General features: G+C 43.0%; 1 protein-coding gene across 5 annotated transcripts in view; it reads right to left on the bottom strand.

Moving 5' to 3' along the window:
• Positions 1-7708, bottom strand: part of mRpL42 (mitochondrial ribosomal protein L42) — a 220404-nt gene extending 212696 nt beyond the window's left edge. For 4 of the 5 annotated variants that reach the window (XM_075895796.1, XM_075895797.1, XM_075895799.1 and 1 more), the window contains exons 1-5: positions 7466-7708; positions 7284-7326; positions 6778-6862; positions 6682-6714; positions 2381-2505 (exon numbers count right to left, since the gene is read on the bottom strand). In XM_075895796.1, the coding sequence (XP_075751911.1) occupies positions 2381-2505; positions 6682-6714; positions 6778-6862; positions 7284-7326; positions 7466-7538 (359 nt within the window). In that variant the 5' untranslated portion in view covers positions 7539-7708. The remainder of the gene's footprint in view (positions 1-2380; positions 2506-6681; positions 6715-6777; positions 6863-7283; positions 7327-7465) is intronic. The other variant, XM_037425154.2, reaches the window with a different exon arrangement.
• Positions 7709-15457: the final 7749 nt, after the last annotated feature.

A 15457-nucleotide genomic window follows, 5' to 3' on the forward strand; every position in this document is an offset into this window, starting at 1 on the left:
AGGTGCTGTGAGATAGCTTCAAGCACTCCCAAATTACCGAGAGGTTGAAATTTAGTTGTGATGTTGTAGTTGTGGGCGAGTCTGCAACAAGCAAGTTAGAAGAATTTCTTGGAACTGTGCCATAATTGCAGAATTACACACGTTTGAAGATCCAAAGGGGCTCTCGCTCGTTTCGCTCTTTCCTTCGCTATGCTTCATTTGCAGACTCACTTCTCCTCTCGATGTGCAAGGACGGAAAGCAGCGAGCACACATGCTGGCCATCAGATGAGCAGCTTTAATTTGTGAATGACATAAGCAGACGAGAATGTTAAGGTCACAACCTATGCTGAGGATAAGCAAACGTCCAGGAGAGGAGAAGGAATCTTTTTTTGGAAATCACGATACGCCCACGGCTCGTAGCGCTGTTGCATTCGGCATTCTTCATTGTGACGACGCTCTGAACTAGATGCGCCTTTACTTGAAACATTAAAAATTATCGGATGTGGTTTATGGGCCTTTTAAACTGCCGAGCTGCATGGCCTGTTGCTATCTTCAGTGTTACGTACTACTTTGTACTCAAAATTATGTACTACCTTTGTGCAGTCTTGACCACTGCTAGAATGTGGCAGCACGTATCATTCATCCCGTTGTCCTGCATTCGCCCTGTCTAATTGTACTCTGGAGTCTTGCTCCAAGTACAGTTTGAGTTTTAACAATGTTTTAACAACTAGCCCCTAACACACGCTCTTTGAGCGTGTAGCAGCCACACTCCGAGCAGCAACCCTGACACAGGTGGTAACAATATGTCACAGTGCATGGGAGCACTGTAAGCATTAGGCGCATGGCTGTACACATCATCCTCTGTTGCCACTTGACCTGTCTCCACTGCTTGACGAGGGCACTCGCATTAAGCCTTAGCAACATACCTTTTCAAGCCATTTGTCGTTAGCATGCATCCAGTGATGTTCCGTGCAGGGAATTTTCCCTTTTGGGGGGAATTCTCGCCTGTCATTTTGAACCAAAAGGGAAAAGGGAATCTTCATGATATTGCAGAGAATTTTAGGAATGGTTCAATTCTCCTATGCTGACCGATAATTAGCAGCCACAGTGACCTTGATGTGCCATAATCAGTTCTGGCACATGTACAACGCAAGCATAGCCCTTGAGATTTGTTTCTGATATTTACATGGAGCGATTTCTAGACTTGAAGCCCACAATGTGCAGTGTACTACAGTATATGAAAAAATAAAGTCGTGCTTTGTTGCACGGCAGTAGAGGGGCTAGTCATAATTTCAGAAGTTGCCAGTACGTGAGACATGTGTAATTAGAGTATGTGTGTGCATTGATGGGGGCAGAAATTAGTACTGTTGTGAAGGGAACTTAGCTGAGAATTTTGTGAAAGTTTGCAGGGAAAAATCCCTGAAATAGAAAAATTTCGTGTCCCTGAATGGTAATTCTTCGGCGTAGTACGGAACATCCCTGCATGCATCCAAGACTGAGATCTATGCCTCACTATTATTTTTGTCTCCTAGTAACAGAATGCCTTTTGGTCTAAATCTATGCAAGACGTCACAAAGTGCAGCAACAACTGAATATCATAGCTTACAATCTCCACACTTACTTCAAGAAATGATATCTAACTAGTGCTTTGTCAGCTGTCTTATAGCACATAATGCAGCCATTGCATTCAATGAAGCCAGGGGCACAGCCATAATCTTACTTCACCGAAATTCAGTTTGTGTTTCTTAGCACATATACATGCATTGGTACACATATCTTTGTACGAACTGTGAAACTTTCATGAGGGGGAATTGGTGGGGAGGGGGACCAGACTCCTGTACAGGAAAGCCAATGAAGTGAATGATGACATGATGATGCTACATAAAACATGGCAACCATGCACTCCTGTGTTGCCTCTAACAGTGAGACCAGAGACACGTTCAAAACACAATGACCATGGTGCAATCCTGGGCTTTGCAGTACAGCAAAGCATGAACTTCAATATTCCTTTCTTTAATACTGAGTAAGTTGTGACTGGGTAGTCTAAAATGGAGCAAAAAGTAGGAAGTGTGGGTGGTCTAATGTGAACTTTTAGTCAGAACTTTAGGGACACACAATGAGCATGTAAGCATTTGGACATTGCTTTCTTCCACAGTAGCACTCAGGTTTTCCCACCATGTGAGGCATTCACAGTGTATGAAAACTTAGGTGAGCAAAGATTTCTTTTGGTTGATTTGATTCCTCCACCACTCACAACTAGCCAACTGGGGTTTCATCACAGCAGGAGCATTGCACTGACACCAGTAACAAAGCGCAAGAAAGAATGGTGATGAATAGAACCATTACACTATTCCCGCTCCGTGATAACACACAAGCAATAAGTGCAGGCACTTCACTTACTTCGGGTACCATCTGTGCTTGGAGGTGTAAGTCATTTTTGTTAGAGCTTCAATCTCCAATCGATCGTTCCTGTAAATCGTCTGGGCCTCCTCCAATCGGTACTGCAGCTTCAGTGCAGAGTTTGCCTGAAGAACAAATGGGATAATCGACTCAAATACAAGGTAGAAGGAGCCTCATTCAGTAAATGGGTAATGAGCCATTATCACAAGTGACCACAGTGGTGAAGAGAATCTCATCAAAACTGAACGCCTGCCACATGTGAAGCCTCCCTAAAGGGGCCTTGCAACACTTTTACAAGAAGCCACGGAATGAATTCACTAAAGGGACTTATTGCCTCATGACTTCAGTGCAAAAATTTTCAGAATCCATCCAGTACGAGCGGAGTTACAAAAATTTGTCGCACGCTACATTGCGTTCTCTCCTCTCTTGCATTGACGAGAGCGCTGGGAGCACAGTACGGAAAGGTGGCATCAAAGGAGAAAATACGTTGTGTGTGCCTTGTGATCTTGAGCACCTTTTTTTTTCATTTTTTTTCTTCTAAGGCGCCGTTTTTTAGTGCGATTGAGTGTGCACCTGTGGAGAAGTGTTGGCGTCCTACCATTACACTAGGTACCATTACACTAGGATTCGACCGTGGTGTGCTCGGTCGACCCCAGTATCGACCGAGCACCCCACGCTCGAATCAGCCAATGGCTGATACAACGACTCTGAAGAGTGATTTTTATCCGACTCTAAGAATTTATTTTGAATTCCTGGCTGTGCGCTCTGCTCTAATATTCGGCTCACCTGTTCTCGGGAGCCTTGACTGCCGTTTGGCAGCATTTTCCAACCATGCTCAAAAAGTGTTGCAGGATCCCTTTTTTTTTCTATTTTAAGTGGCATTCCAGTTTCATGTCAAACGCACAGCCTGATGCACCCAGTGCATACACTCATGTTATGGCAAATGAGCTGCAGTTGCCATATTTTATTTGGTGAAATGCAAACCTGGCAGTGGCTGTGCCATCCAGTCCATCTGAGACTTATGTCACATTTTCTATATTGGGCGCGAGCGCTGCAATAGCTGTGACCTGCAGGGTTGGGTAACGTAATCTTGCCTCGCTCTGGCGAAGGAAACGGCGGTTGGATGCATTGTTTTTAACCGCGACTTCGCGGTGTTTTCATTTTTAAACAGTATTGTATTGCTCCAACTTCACCTGTGCGGAATTCTGCAGGCTACACAATACGGAAAGTTGCAGTAAACGTTACCGGTGGCGTGCCACAGTGTGCTACGTACGCGATGCCACTGTCGCGGCTGCTGGAAGGGCCACTGTCACCTCTCTCTCTCTTTATTGTTGTGGTTGTTATTTCGCACCCAAGGGGTAAAAATGAGCACAGACCATGAATCTTCACATAAAAGCAGGTTTCAGTTTTTGCACAGGAGCCTCGTTCCCAACGAAAAATGAATGTGCGAACGGTCCGATTATGTATATTTTAAAATAGGACGTAAGAGCGTACACGTGGGGGAAGTTTTTGCTATTGCAATAAAAATGTGTGCTGTTGTCTGAATTGTCAGAGAGTCAAGATAGCCCAGTAGTCAAAATTTTTTGCCCTTTATTTTCGCTGATTTCACCCTACTTCGGTCCATTTTGTCGCCAGTTGCTTTTACATGTTCAGCCAGTGCATTCGACGAAACTTTTTTCCTTACATCATACATCTGTCCCTCCAGTCATTGCTAAAGCTTACTTCTCTCGCCAAAGTAACCTTTATCGCAGTCTGCGCCACCACAATCCTCCTCGTTTATTTCCATCCTCGTGTGTGTACCAGTCCACACAGGTTTCCATCCCCCAGTGGCGTATTAAGGGGCTCGCACAGCAAGCCCATGCCCCCCCCCCAAACAACATGGTATATGAGCACAAAATAATGGTGTACTACCTCTGCCTGCCCGGGTCCAACTCTAATCAAGGTGGTGCCCCGTCCGAAAAAATAATTCTGCCAACGCCCCTGCCGTCCACGACTTCAGCTCACACCTTTCATTCCTTGCTTATAGAGAACGTCTAAAGAATGGGCCCATAGCCACAGTCACTTCCTCTCAATGTTGTTTTGATCTACAGGCGAAAACGCCGTCAGCTTTGAAAACTGATTCCTCTTCTAAAAGCTTTGTGAAATATAACACAGCTTATCAATGAAGTTGTAAAAAAAAACTGGGCATTGGCAATTTTACTGAAAAACGAAATTGCCATTTATACCACAGTACGCTAAACCTCGCAGCATGCACATTCAAGGGTGCAAAATTACATATATATATATGGCTGGGTGATCACATTTTTGAATCATAATTTATCCCTCTATAGAAGCTTTGCAACTGAGCCAATCGTTCATAAATTGAACCCATGTGTGGCTTAATGGCGATCAAATGTGCAACGTGTGACAACCATACAAATTTTGCGAAATAAATATTAGGATTGTGCCGCAGAGTAAAGTTACAGTTCTGAATGAGGCACGCGCGTGCATGATTCTCCCATTTGCGCCCAATGATAACAGAAAGGTTGCGGCTGCCTGTGGCTGTAATAATGCTGCGTTGCTTCCCGCAAAGCGTGGAATCCACTTACGCTGTGCTTTGTAGGGCTATGCGTGCTAAACAAAAATGTAATTTGCACAAGCTTGTCATGTCAACCGTGGCCCCTCTTTAGACGCAAATTTACAATGAACAACGCAGTGTGGTTGCGCGCATTTTTTGCAGCAAAGGTAAGTTTCTTCACCGTTAATACCCATTTGATACTTCAATTCAACACGGAATGAGTTGCCACCGCTTACAGAGGCTCAGGTCAAAGCATTTACGTGGCTAGTTGTGTGGATACTGTAGGTGCTCGATTGAATTTGGCAAATCACAAGAACATTGCCACATCAAGGGCAGTCTTATGATGACAACAACACTCAGCACACCATAAAGCAGGTTAGGGAAGCCGCAGTAGCAATAGCAACCCATAAAGGGTGAGGAAAATCACAGCACCTTAATGGTCTCTGTGCCAGTAAAAAATACTGGCTAGAGGCACTGATACTGGCTAGTGGCGCTTGGCCCCCGTGGTTTTCATTCAGGCGGTCATAGCTGACGACGCCGGCAGTCAGGCATTATGAAAAGCATAAAACTTTTCCAGGGCAGTTATTTAGCACTTCGTACGGTCTGGGAAGAAGCTGCAGCAGTATTTTACTGATTTCGTTGAGTGAAGTACAAGAATATATTAATTTAAAGAGTAGACGCGAAAGCGGCTGCGCGCAATATGGCAGTGGAGCAATCCAACCACGTACGTCACAGGGAGGCCTCTGCATGGTGGCACCACGGTACGTCCTCACACCCAATAACCCAAGCCATAAGCCACTGAAGAGGAGCAGACCAATGGTGGCACACGTTGCTGGCGGTGAAGAATGATGATAATGCTACAAACCCTACAAGGCGGCTGCTATTCATGCAATCGGTGCAGATTAACAAGAATGGCATTATTATTACATGTTTTCACCCCCACAAACGTGCAGCCACTGTGGACAACAGCCGAACTCACATCCTTGAGCTTAGCAGCACGAACAGTGAGGATGTTTATAATTCGTTGCAGTGCTTTGTACACAGGATGACACATGTATGCGACAGAAGTTCACAACAAAATTACGTGGGACAAGCTGGGTGGCGTGGGGGCTCCCCTGCATCTTCTCTGAACCAAAATAAAGTTTTCAGCACCATCATAATGAGTCCTTACTGAATCAATGAATTACACCCAAATGGCCCCCGATTCCTTGACCTCCCAACTGCTCTATGGCATGCATATTGTATGGCACGTATTAGCAAGCCACTGCGGCAAGCTGTGAATTCGGTCAGTCGCACGCCCTGCAAGAAAATCCTAAATCCTGCCTCAGACCAATGAGATAATAAAATCGGTGTTTCAGTGGCAACATGAAAAACAAAACAGAAAAGGATACAGAGTTGGTGGCAATTTTCGTCCTTTCTATGCTACGTCACTTCTTTGAATATGCAAAAGTACTAAGGTTGCTTCTGTAGCAATTATTTCTTTTTTTAAAAACGGTTTTGGATAAGGGCAACGAAATGTCAATCACACAATGTCGATCAATGGCATTGATTATCAATAACTACTGCTCATGACCCAACTTCGCCATGTCGATCAGTGACACGATTTATAATTGTCATACCATGACGTATGTATCAGCTTGATTAGTCCTGCGCGCAGTGAGAAATTTCGTTTGAGATGCACACAAACACAAGTCTCACAAAGCCAGCCGAGGGCAAGTGGCAAAAGCGGCGTGCCGACACATACCTCATCCAGTTTGGGCCTGATATTTGGCAGCGGCTGCAACAAGAAAAACAGACTCGTAAGTATCGTTACGACTACAGCGTTTCTGAGGCTAACTACCTTCGTATGTTCGTAGGGAAACTCCTGTTCCGGATGCCAGCAGACAATAGTAGAGCCATCGTCAGTGAGCACGATCCTCTCCTTTCTGCACAAACGTTACCATCACCGGATTAAGCGCGATGTTCTTGTACACAAAAGGACAATAATTCTCCAAACGCTCAGGACAAAGCGTGTACGTGGCTAGTAGTGTGAATACCGTAGGTTCTCGAGTAAACGTCAAGCCTTCGGTGATGTGACCATCCCGTATGCATGAACATAAGCAACAACACGACTTTTGATTCAAGAAGAAAAATTAAGCGAATTAGGTATAAGCTAACAACTCTGAAGCGCGGCACCAGAAAACGTAGCGCGAGGGAGCAGAAAGGCGATGTTTTCTGCCGCTGTAGTAGTGGCTACGCTGTTTAAAAAGCATGTGTAGTACTATTTCTACAAAAACTGTCGCTTGGCATATGCCTCATTTCTCAAACAGAATATTAACTGCAACTTTAAAGGGCTGCATAACTTACGATTGCGATTTCTGAAGAGCTTGGGTCGTGCTGTAACTTTCACCTGTGGGGAAGAGAGTGGAAGATGCTAGAACGCTCCTTCGCAGCAACTGCCCTCGTTGGCAGCGCAAACAGTTTGTGTTGACTTTCCTGTCTAAATCTTGCACAACAATCGATTATTCACCTTTAAGTAATGAACTCACATTGATTCGGTGCGCACGCCGACAAGAGCTTGCTTTGAGAACGAAGAGCAAGTAGCCGACGACACGCTAACATTGCACACGCGTTATATTTATGTATTACTACACGTAAACGCTAGACAGGGACGCGTGAAACGTCAATTTTGTAGTATTTGTTTCTGCTTCATTTACTATTTCAACCTTACTACTCGCATTCGCAGCCGACGCCAACAGAACTCACATGGACAAGAATCTGAGTCGTAGCCAGAGCCAGCACTACTATGCAAGTCGGTATCCGGACTACATCAAAACATCCACTGCTCATAGCCAAAAAACATCAGTTCTGGTTTTAATATAGGAGGCTATTTCTTGCGACCTGCAGTTTCTTTGTGCAAGTCGCGCCTGCTCCGGTCAATTAAAAGGAAATTTTTGTTTAAGGCGAAATGGTGAAAGGGTAGTGGATGCAGCCTGATGACACATCTAACCTCACTCACCTTCACGATTTCGTTGCGATGCTGTTACCATCGCGGCTCAGCGAATTCCGCAGTCTTCACAATAAAAGAGCGACGTGTTCAGCATTTTATCTCCTTGTTTGATTCAAGCAACACGAGCACGGCGTTGGAGATGCTGCGAGCTTCTTGGCTACAATCAACGTACACTGGATTTGGAACTGTTTCCCCCAAATAGAAAAAAAAAAAGCATGAGCTTTCGATAGCCACCAATTTGCGTTTTAATTCTGTGCTAACGCCAGGTACCTTGTACTTCCATGTCCTGACTCCCGAGCTGCATGCGTTCATGATAGGAATATTAGCGAGCACAAGAGCTAAAACACAGCTAATAAAATCGAGGCTATTTAGGAGGTCAAATTAAATTAAATATAAATATGTGGTTAACTGTAAACTAAATTGATGTGTGCATACCGAACTGCCTGACATTTACCATGTCAGAGTAAGCAATAAATGAATGGCCCCACATAACACTGCCCTTCCTATTTTCTCTCCAGGGTACTACGACAAGTCCAGGGTTCCTGCTAACAAAACAGCATGCCGTACACAAAGACACACTCATGTTTTACTTTGATGCTTTATTTTCAAGGTGACACTATGTTACACTGAGCATATTCTAAAACTGGTACATTTATAGTAGCACTTTTTTCTAAAACAACCTGTCTTCACAAGGACGACCCATAGAGTACTCTTGAACGACTTTAGCAAATAAAAGCAAGAATAAACGATGCACGGTAAGAACAAGTGTAAAAGATGCTGAGTCACATAAAATGTCCAGACATCTTAAAGCAGCTCTACAGTGCCACACTCGTTCACTTTGCCAAGTAAACAGCAAAACCAAACAAATAACTGATAAAAAGATCACTGCTCAATGATATGTCACACCACAATTCCTCACAACAAGTACCAAATTAAGCAAAAGTAGCCTTGTAAATTAACAATATAACACCGTCTCTACATATGCCCCCAAAAGCAAAAAACATGCAATAAGAGATCACAATATAAAATCGCAAGATGCTGGTGTTTCAATAAGCGGGCTTCCCAAAAAGCACTCGTGAGCATTAGCCACAGCAAACAACTTTTCACACAAGCGTACGCAGAGATGCCACAAGAACAGCAAAGACTATTCAAATGTTTTTGGCGAGCTGATGATTAATTGTAACAGAATGAGGCAGCTCTTTAACTCTATATAATAGTCCCTGAACAGCCAATTACAACATGTCACTGAAGATAATGCTAATTAAATCACATCTGCATGTTTTCTGGCAGCTTGCATGCTTACATGTCTGCACAGTTACCACAATTACAAAGTTTTTTTTTTTGTATTTTAGCCTGCTTGCTTGTTTCAGAAAGTCTGTTTCAGCCAATATTTGCAAACTATCAAGAAGAAACCCCCGGACTTGAGTGTTTATGTACGTATTCAGCGGGAACAAAGGAGTAGTGCGAAAGAAGAATGGCTTGCTATAAAAAAAAAAAATATATCGCAAGTAAGAAATCGACACTACATGTCGAAGTGCTAAACACCACAAAACACATGCACATCAATTCTCGAGACCTTTAAATGTCGGCGAGCATGTACAGGCCCGACGTGTGGACGTTTTCAGTACTGGCTGGTCGACGACCTGAGGTAGCTAGACATCTTTCCCAACTTCCAAAGGAACACAGGTTGTATTTACACAAAACGAGTGGAAGCAGCAGCAATCCCATTGCTAAACTGTTAAGCCTCGGACAAACATTGCACAAAGACATTCATACACTCTCCGGAGTCAAAGTACAATGCTATGTTAAATAACAGTAGCAAAAACTGAGAAAAACAAGAATAAATTCAACAGGGGCACAGTTCTTAGAAACAAATGATTCCAACAATTGCCTTCCAGCCAAATGAGGGCTTCTCGGTAGTCTCGTAATGAGTGTTTTGCAGAACAAGTTCGTCAAGTACGAGCACATGGCTTCCTTTATTCTCTTGACCATTTTGTGATAACTCGGTAGGCTTGAAGAAATTTTCACAATTGTGAAAGATGAGCAGGCGTAAAAAACAAAACAAAAACAAGCGAAGATGGTCACAAATCTTTTGCCCGGCACGATCAATAGTAAAACGTACACTGACTAAGCGACAGCCATATGCAGACAAAGAATGGCTTAAAAATGCAAGAAAGCAGTTTTCCCAATATAATACCCAAACGAAGCAATGCCCTTGATCACTAGTTCTATACAATGCCTTATGACATGCCACACTATTCAGTTGGCAAGGAATACCAGCAATGCAACACAAAGAGCACACACACACACACACACAGAAAACCCAACTTCTCAATAAAAAATAAAACAGAGAAAATACACACACCTTGACCACGAGCGAGAGAAAGAGCATAACTTGCTTCTACGACAGCCATTTTAAGCCTGTTGCTACGAAAAGACGACAACAATCAGCTGAGGTAGCAGAAGACTTTGGCGCCATCGCTGGGCACACAACAGTTTTTAAATGCAGCGCATTGCTGTATTCTTCACCGCATTTTTATATACACTGTATACATGTTCGAGATGATGCGAAACAATTATTAATACATAGGCCAAGCCCGCAAAGGAGATGCGGGCACAAGTGGCTGGATACAATGTTTTTTTTTCTTTCTTCCCTTGTCTCGTGTCTGCATAGTAAGTTTCCAGAGAAACACCAGTAGTTCGTCAAAGGGGGATGCCGTCCGCACTGGAGCGTAGCCCTCTACAGAACGTGTATCACTCAGTCGTATAACATGCTATGACCAATGAAATACCAGAGTCCAGTGTATACTACGATATGAAAGTCAACATGCAAATAGAAAGGCCATAACAGTGACGTTGCTTTTATCATGAACAAAAATTAATACATAAAAATGAAGCACAGGCTAAGCAAATGTTGGTGGCCATGCAAGCACTTCTCTTGCAAGTAGCAAGCAACCTCTCTCGGCTAAGAAGGCGAAGCTACCGGCCAGAAGTTTCTGCAAGTGAACAGTCAGCAATAAAAGTTCAAAGTTTATGTCTAGATTTCTTTACTTAGTGTAACGCCCTAAAGAGTCATGTAAACTCCCAGCTGCTATTGCTACATTCCAAAGGAGGCTGAAATCCAAGAGTGCTTCAGTCAAACTTACTCTGTCATAGTTATTCCACAGTAGTCTAAATGAACATTATTCGTACATTGTAGATTTTGGACATAACACACCAGCAATCACTAAAACTCCAACATTTTTCAAATAATTTTGGCCAGCCTTAGAAAGTCCTGGGAAAACTTTCATGATCTAATCTTCTGCTCACTTTTACGCCTGGTTTAAGTCAACCGTTCAATAGGGAATGGGTTTTTAGACATACAGATAGTTTAGCACGAAAGCTTCAAATGCTATGCTAACTTGAAGGACACGCAGGACAGTCAACGCAGATAAAAGCGCACACTCGTACGCCAGTCAAAACATGTGCCCCTTCAAACAGGCATGCTGCAATAGCAAAACGAAAAATGAAGACTGTGAGCCACACAACACTTACCTTCAGAGCCTGTGTACTCAGCACATTAAAACACAGATCAGGAACATTAAAACACAGCAAGAAACCCTGTTTCCATGTAAGCATGCAATAAATGCCAGTTGAAACGCCGCTCAATGAGTATCTTTAACGTGCAGCCAGTGCACAAGACTCGACAAAACATATTTCACAACAATGCCATCTCAAATCTTAACGCCCGTGCCATTCGTGAAACGTGGCTAAATAAAGATGAAGCAACATCAGCGAGACTGAATGCAAGGGCTTACGCAAACTATCTGCAACAAAAAAGAAGATACAATCAAGCCGGCCGAAGTTTAACGACTGCGTGGGACAAATATCCTAACAGTGCAACATGAAAGAAAGCATTCCTGACAACCAGTCACCATCACCGGCACACATGCGAAAAATTCACAACCCAATATTTAACATGACAGGCTCATAAAACGTAAATACAGTTTAACTCCTTTGTAAGAGCCCTGCTTTGGGCAGCAATTCTTGTCTATTATACAAAATGTCTCTTATAAGCAGGTACCACGCATTAATTTTCTTATCAACTCACAGGTTACTGTAGGCACACTGGCGTCTCTTATGCCCATTTGTCCTTATATCAGTGCCGCTTATAAGGAGATAGGACTATAAAAAAAAGACAGACTAGCCTTTGATGCCCACGTATCATAGAATGAGAGAACAAACTTTCTAGATGATAATAAACTTCACAATGAACAATGAAACGAATATTAGCGCATAACACAGGACAGTGACAGAGACGGACAAAGCGCTGATCATCTGTCTCTGTCACTGTCCTGTGTTACGCGCTGTTTTTTCGCTTCGTTGATCATGTACCAACTGGCCCAAGTAAGCACTTTAGCACAGTTCACAATAAGTCATGGTGACTATTCCATGATAAGAGTACAACTGATCATTTGTCGGAGTCTTCCGATTTGCTTGCCCAAAGAGCTATTGATAGCCGCCTATGTTCTCCGTCAAAAATTAATATGCAAAGCACGCAGAACGATCATCATAGGTGACTGTACAGAAGACAAATGCCTCAGTGTATTTGCATCACATTAAGCAAGGGTAGATTGTTGGCCTTGTTGGTGTAAGATGCTCGTAAAGTGAAGTGTGGCGCTGAGACGACGAGGACGGGACAGGAAGAGTGAGACAAGCGCTACGACGGTGTGTGTTCTCACTGTCCAGTCCTTGTCACCTCAGTGCCGCGCCTGACTTTATGAACATGTTGCATCACAGTGCCACCGAGTTAAGAAACACTTTTATAAAAGCACACAGCATAGAATCACAAACCGACGATTTCACCAGGACAGAACACTCGCATTGAAAATCATGCCACTGACACGAATTCCTTAGATTTCAGAACAAAACATTCACATCATCCAATGAAATGCACATTGAAGAAGTACCGACACGAATTCTAAATACCTTCCGATATTCACCCTAAATAAACACTGTTGTTGAAGAACCCCCAAAAAAGAGGGTCATAGTGTCTAAAAATGCATCAAATATGCTTCAGTACCACTACTTAAAAAAAAAAAACATTCAGTTCAGATATCGAGGGATGGCTTTTCGGTAGTTTCATGGCAGTATGACGTCACGGGGAGATAATAACTTGCGACACACTAGCGGCCGATCTAGGATGTGCTCACGGTGCATGTTACAGAGCGTTGAGCAAATTGCCATTCAGTGACCCCAACAGGGCTCTCTGCAGTTCAGGCTGCGTGTAGGACGCAGGGTTCGCAAACTCAGAGGAACTGCATTTACCCATAGAAATATTGCTCATCGCAGTGGAGCTGGCTTGCTGATGCTCATCAATAAAAACTTTAAAATCAAGGTCAATTACTGTAAACGCATTTATGTCTGGTGTGTGGCGAGCACTAACACACTGCATGTTAAGGAAACAAGAAATGTTTTTTAAAGATGTCTCAAAATCATATCAGTACTGCTTTAAGGAGAATTAGGTCAGTTCATTCCAGCAAACTCTTCTCAGAAAACTTTACTCCATCTTATTTAGCAGTAAAAAGCTGGTTGTCAGTAAATATAAAAAGAGAGAAGAAAGAAAAGAGAACTTCCATAATTTCAGGTAAGCCCTTTACATGTTGTAGTAGTACATACCTATAAGATGAAGAATACAGTAAAATGTTTCCTTTATGTCGGAAGGCATTCTGATAATCTTGTTGTTCACAACATGTATTATATTGTTATATTATATGTTCACAACCGAGAGAAAGCATTCCACACAGTGAAAAAAAAATGGACAAACACAAAAACACAGGAAAGGATCCTCGTCATTCTCTTTTTGCCCTGCACGTATTAAATTTACTGCCATAACAACTTGCCCAAATTTTGATCCTGCTAAATCAAGTGATGTAGCTTCTATACCTAGAAATACTAATAAGAGATGAAGTGAAAGTAGACGAAAAGATCAACTTGGCAAAGGTAAAAGCAAAATCACTGGCACAGGAAGCTGCCGAGAAATCTCTACAACTTCAAAAGTGGCGACAATGCTGAATGACCATGGCTTATTGAAAATCAGAATTTTCCAATCCAGAGAACATTACCATGTAAGGACTGAATTCATGCCAGTACAGGTATAGACATTTAATGTATCAGCACATATGTCCCTACGCTTACATTTGTACAAATGAAATTGCATGAGACTGCACCGGCGTGGTGGCTTGCTACAGCTTGAGTGTGTATGCTTCGTAGTAATAAACCAAACCTAATTGTGGGACTCACCACTAAAAAAAGCGGATATATTCAGCTGCTGTCGTCCTCACAGTGGAACGACAATGCAAAGTAAGAGTAGTCGCAGTATGCACAACACAATTAGAATGTTTTTGAAATCATGAAAAACTAGATGCTAGCCAAGAATATCTTGAGCAACATTTCAAAGCAGAAACAGCTCGGTGCACAGTTATCATGCACCAATGGTAGAGGTTGTTCAGGATGTTTCAAAATTCATTAAAAAAGAAACAAAATGGCAGACAAGGTATGATGTAGCGTGACATAGCAGATGAATACTGCACCGGGAAAATGAAATCACGTTTCATCTTCTGCCTTTTTTTGTTCGTTCAGCGCTCTTTCAACAGGTGCTACCAAGCCACATAAGTCACTCAAGCGGCAAAAGTAGCAGTCAATGCCTAAAAGCAAAAATAATGCATTTAACAAAATACAACACAAGAAACCACCACAGGGAAAAAACGAAACATTCAAGGGAAAAAGAAAAGGGGGTGGGGGTACAGTGACGTATTGGAGAAGGGAAAGAGAAAAAATAGCTGTTTGTCTTGCAACCTTATTCAGGTACATGAAAAACGAACATTGAGGCTGTACCACTTAGATAGAGCACTGACATGTACACATCCTCCCTTGCTACAGCGTGGGACTGCAATGCGTACATCTATAACCTTCTGTTTACTTTTTTTTTTCTTTTTTCTAGACCGATGCTCTTGGAAGCCCAGCACAACTGCAAATGCTTTCAGACAGTGCAGCTGCAAATGTTTTAGACACAACTTGAAAAAAAGCTCTCCAATTCCAGATGGGCTGATATACACCATGTCAAGGCAATAGCAATGCTGCAGAAATTTTCATTATTACCGCAAGCAGTTCCCATTATCAAGTGCAACCATAGGAATGAATGGGCCCAAGTGATCGACCAACCAGGTTACTCCGCCGCTGCGACTGTTGAAATAGGACTGCCACTCAGTGTGCCAATCTGCATCTGGCCTTTGAAAGGACTGTTCTATTACAGACGGCACACTCCTTTTTCAACCGTCCAACAAAACAGGCCTATCGGGAACATCTTAGACCAACGGTTCGTAGCCGAATGCCTGCTGGGCGGTACTATGCGGCCCTCGGCATGATGCCGAACCCCTCCCTCCTTGCCTCATCACTTCTTACATGAAAGCCGGCAAGACGGTTGTGATCTAAAATCGCATTTTTGCTTGTTAAATAGTTTGGCTGTAACTTTGCGACATATGTGCTGAAA

Source organism: Rhipicephalus microplus, chromosome 5 (assembly GCF_043290135.1).
Source record: "Rhipicephalus microplus isolate Deutch F79 chromosome 5, USDA_Rmic, whole genome shotgun sequence".
NCBI classification, from domain to species: domain Eukaryota; kingdom Metazoa; phylum Arthropoda; class Arachnida; order Ixodida; family Ixodidae; genus Rhipicephalus; species Rhipicephalus microplus.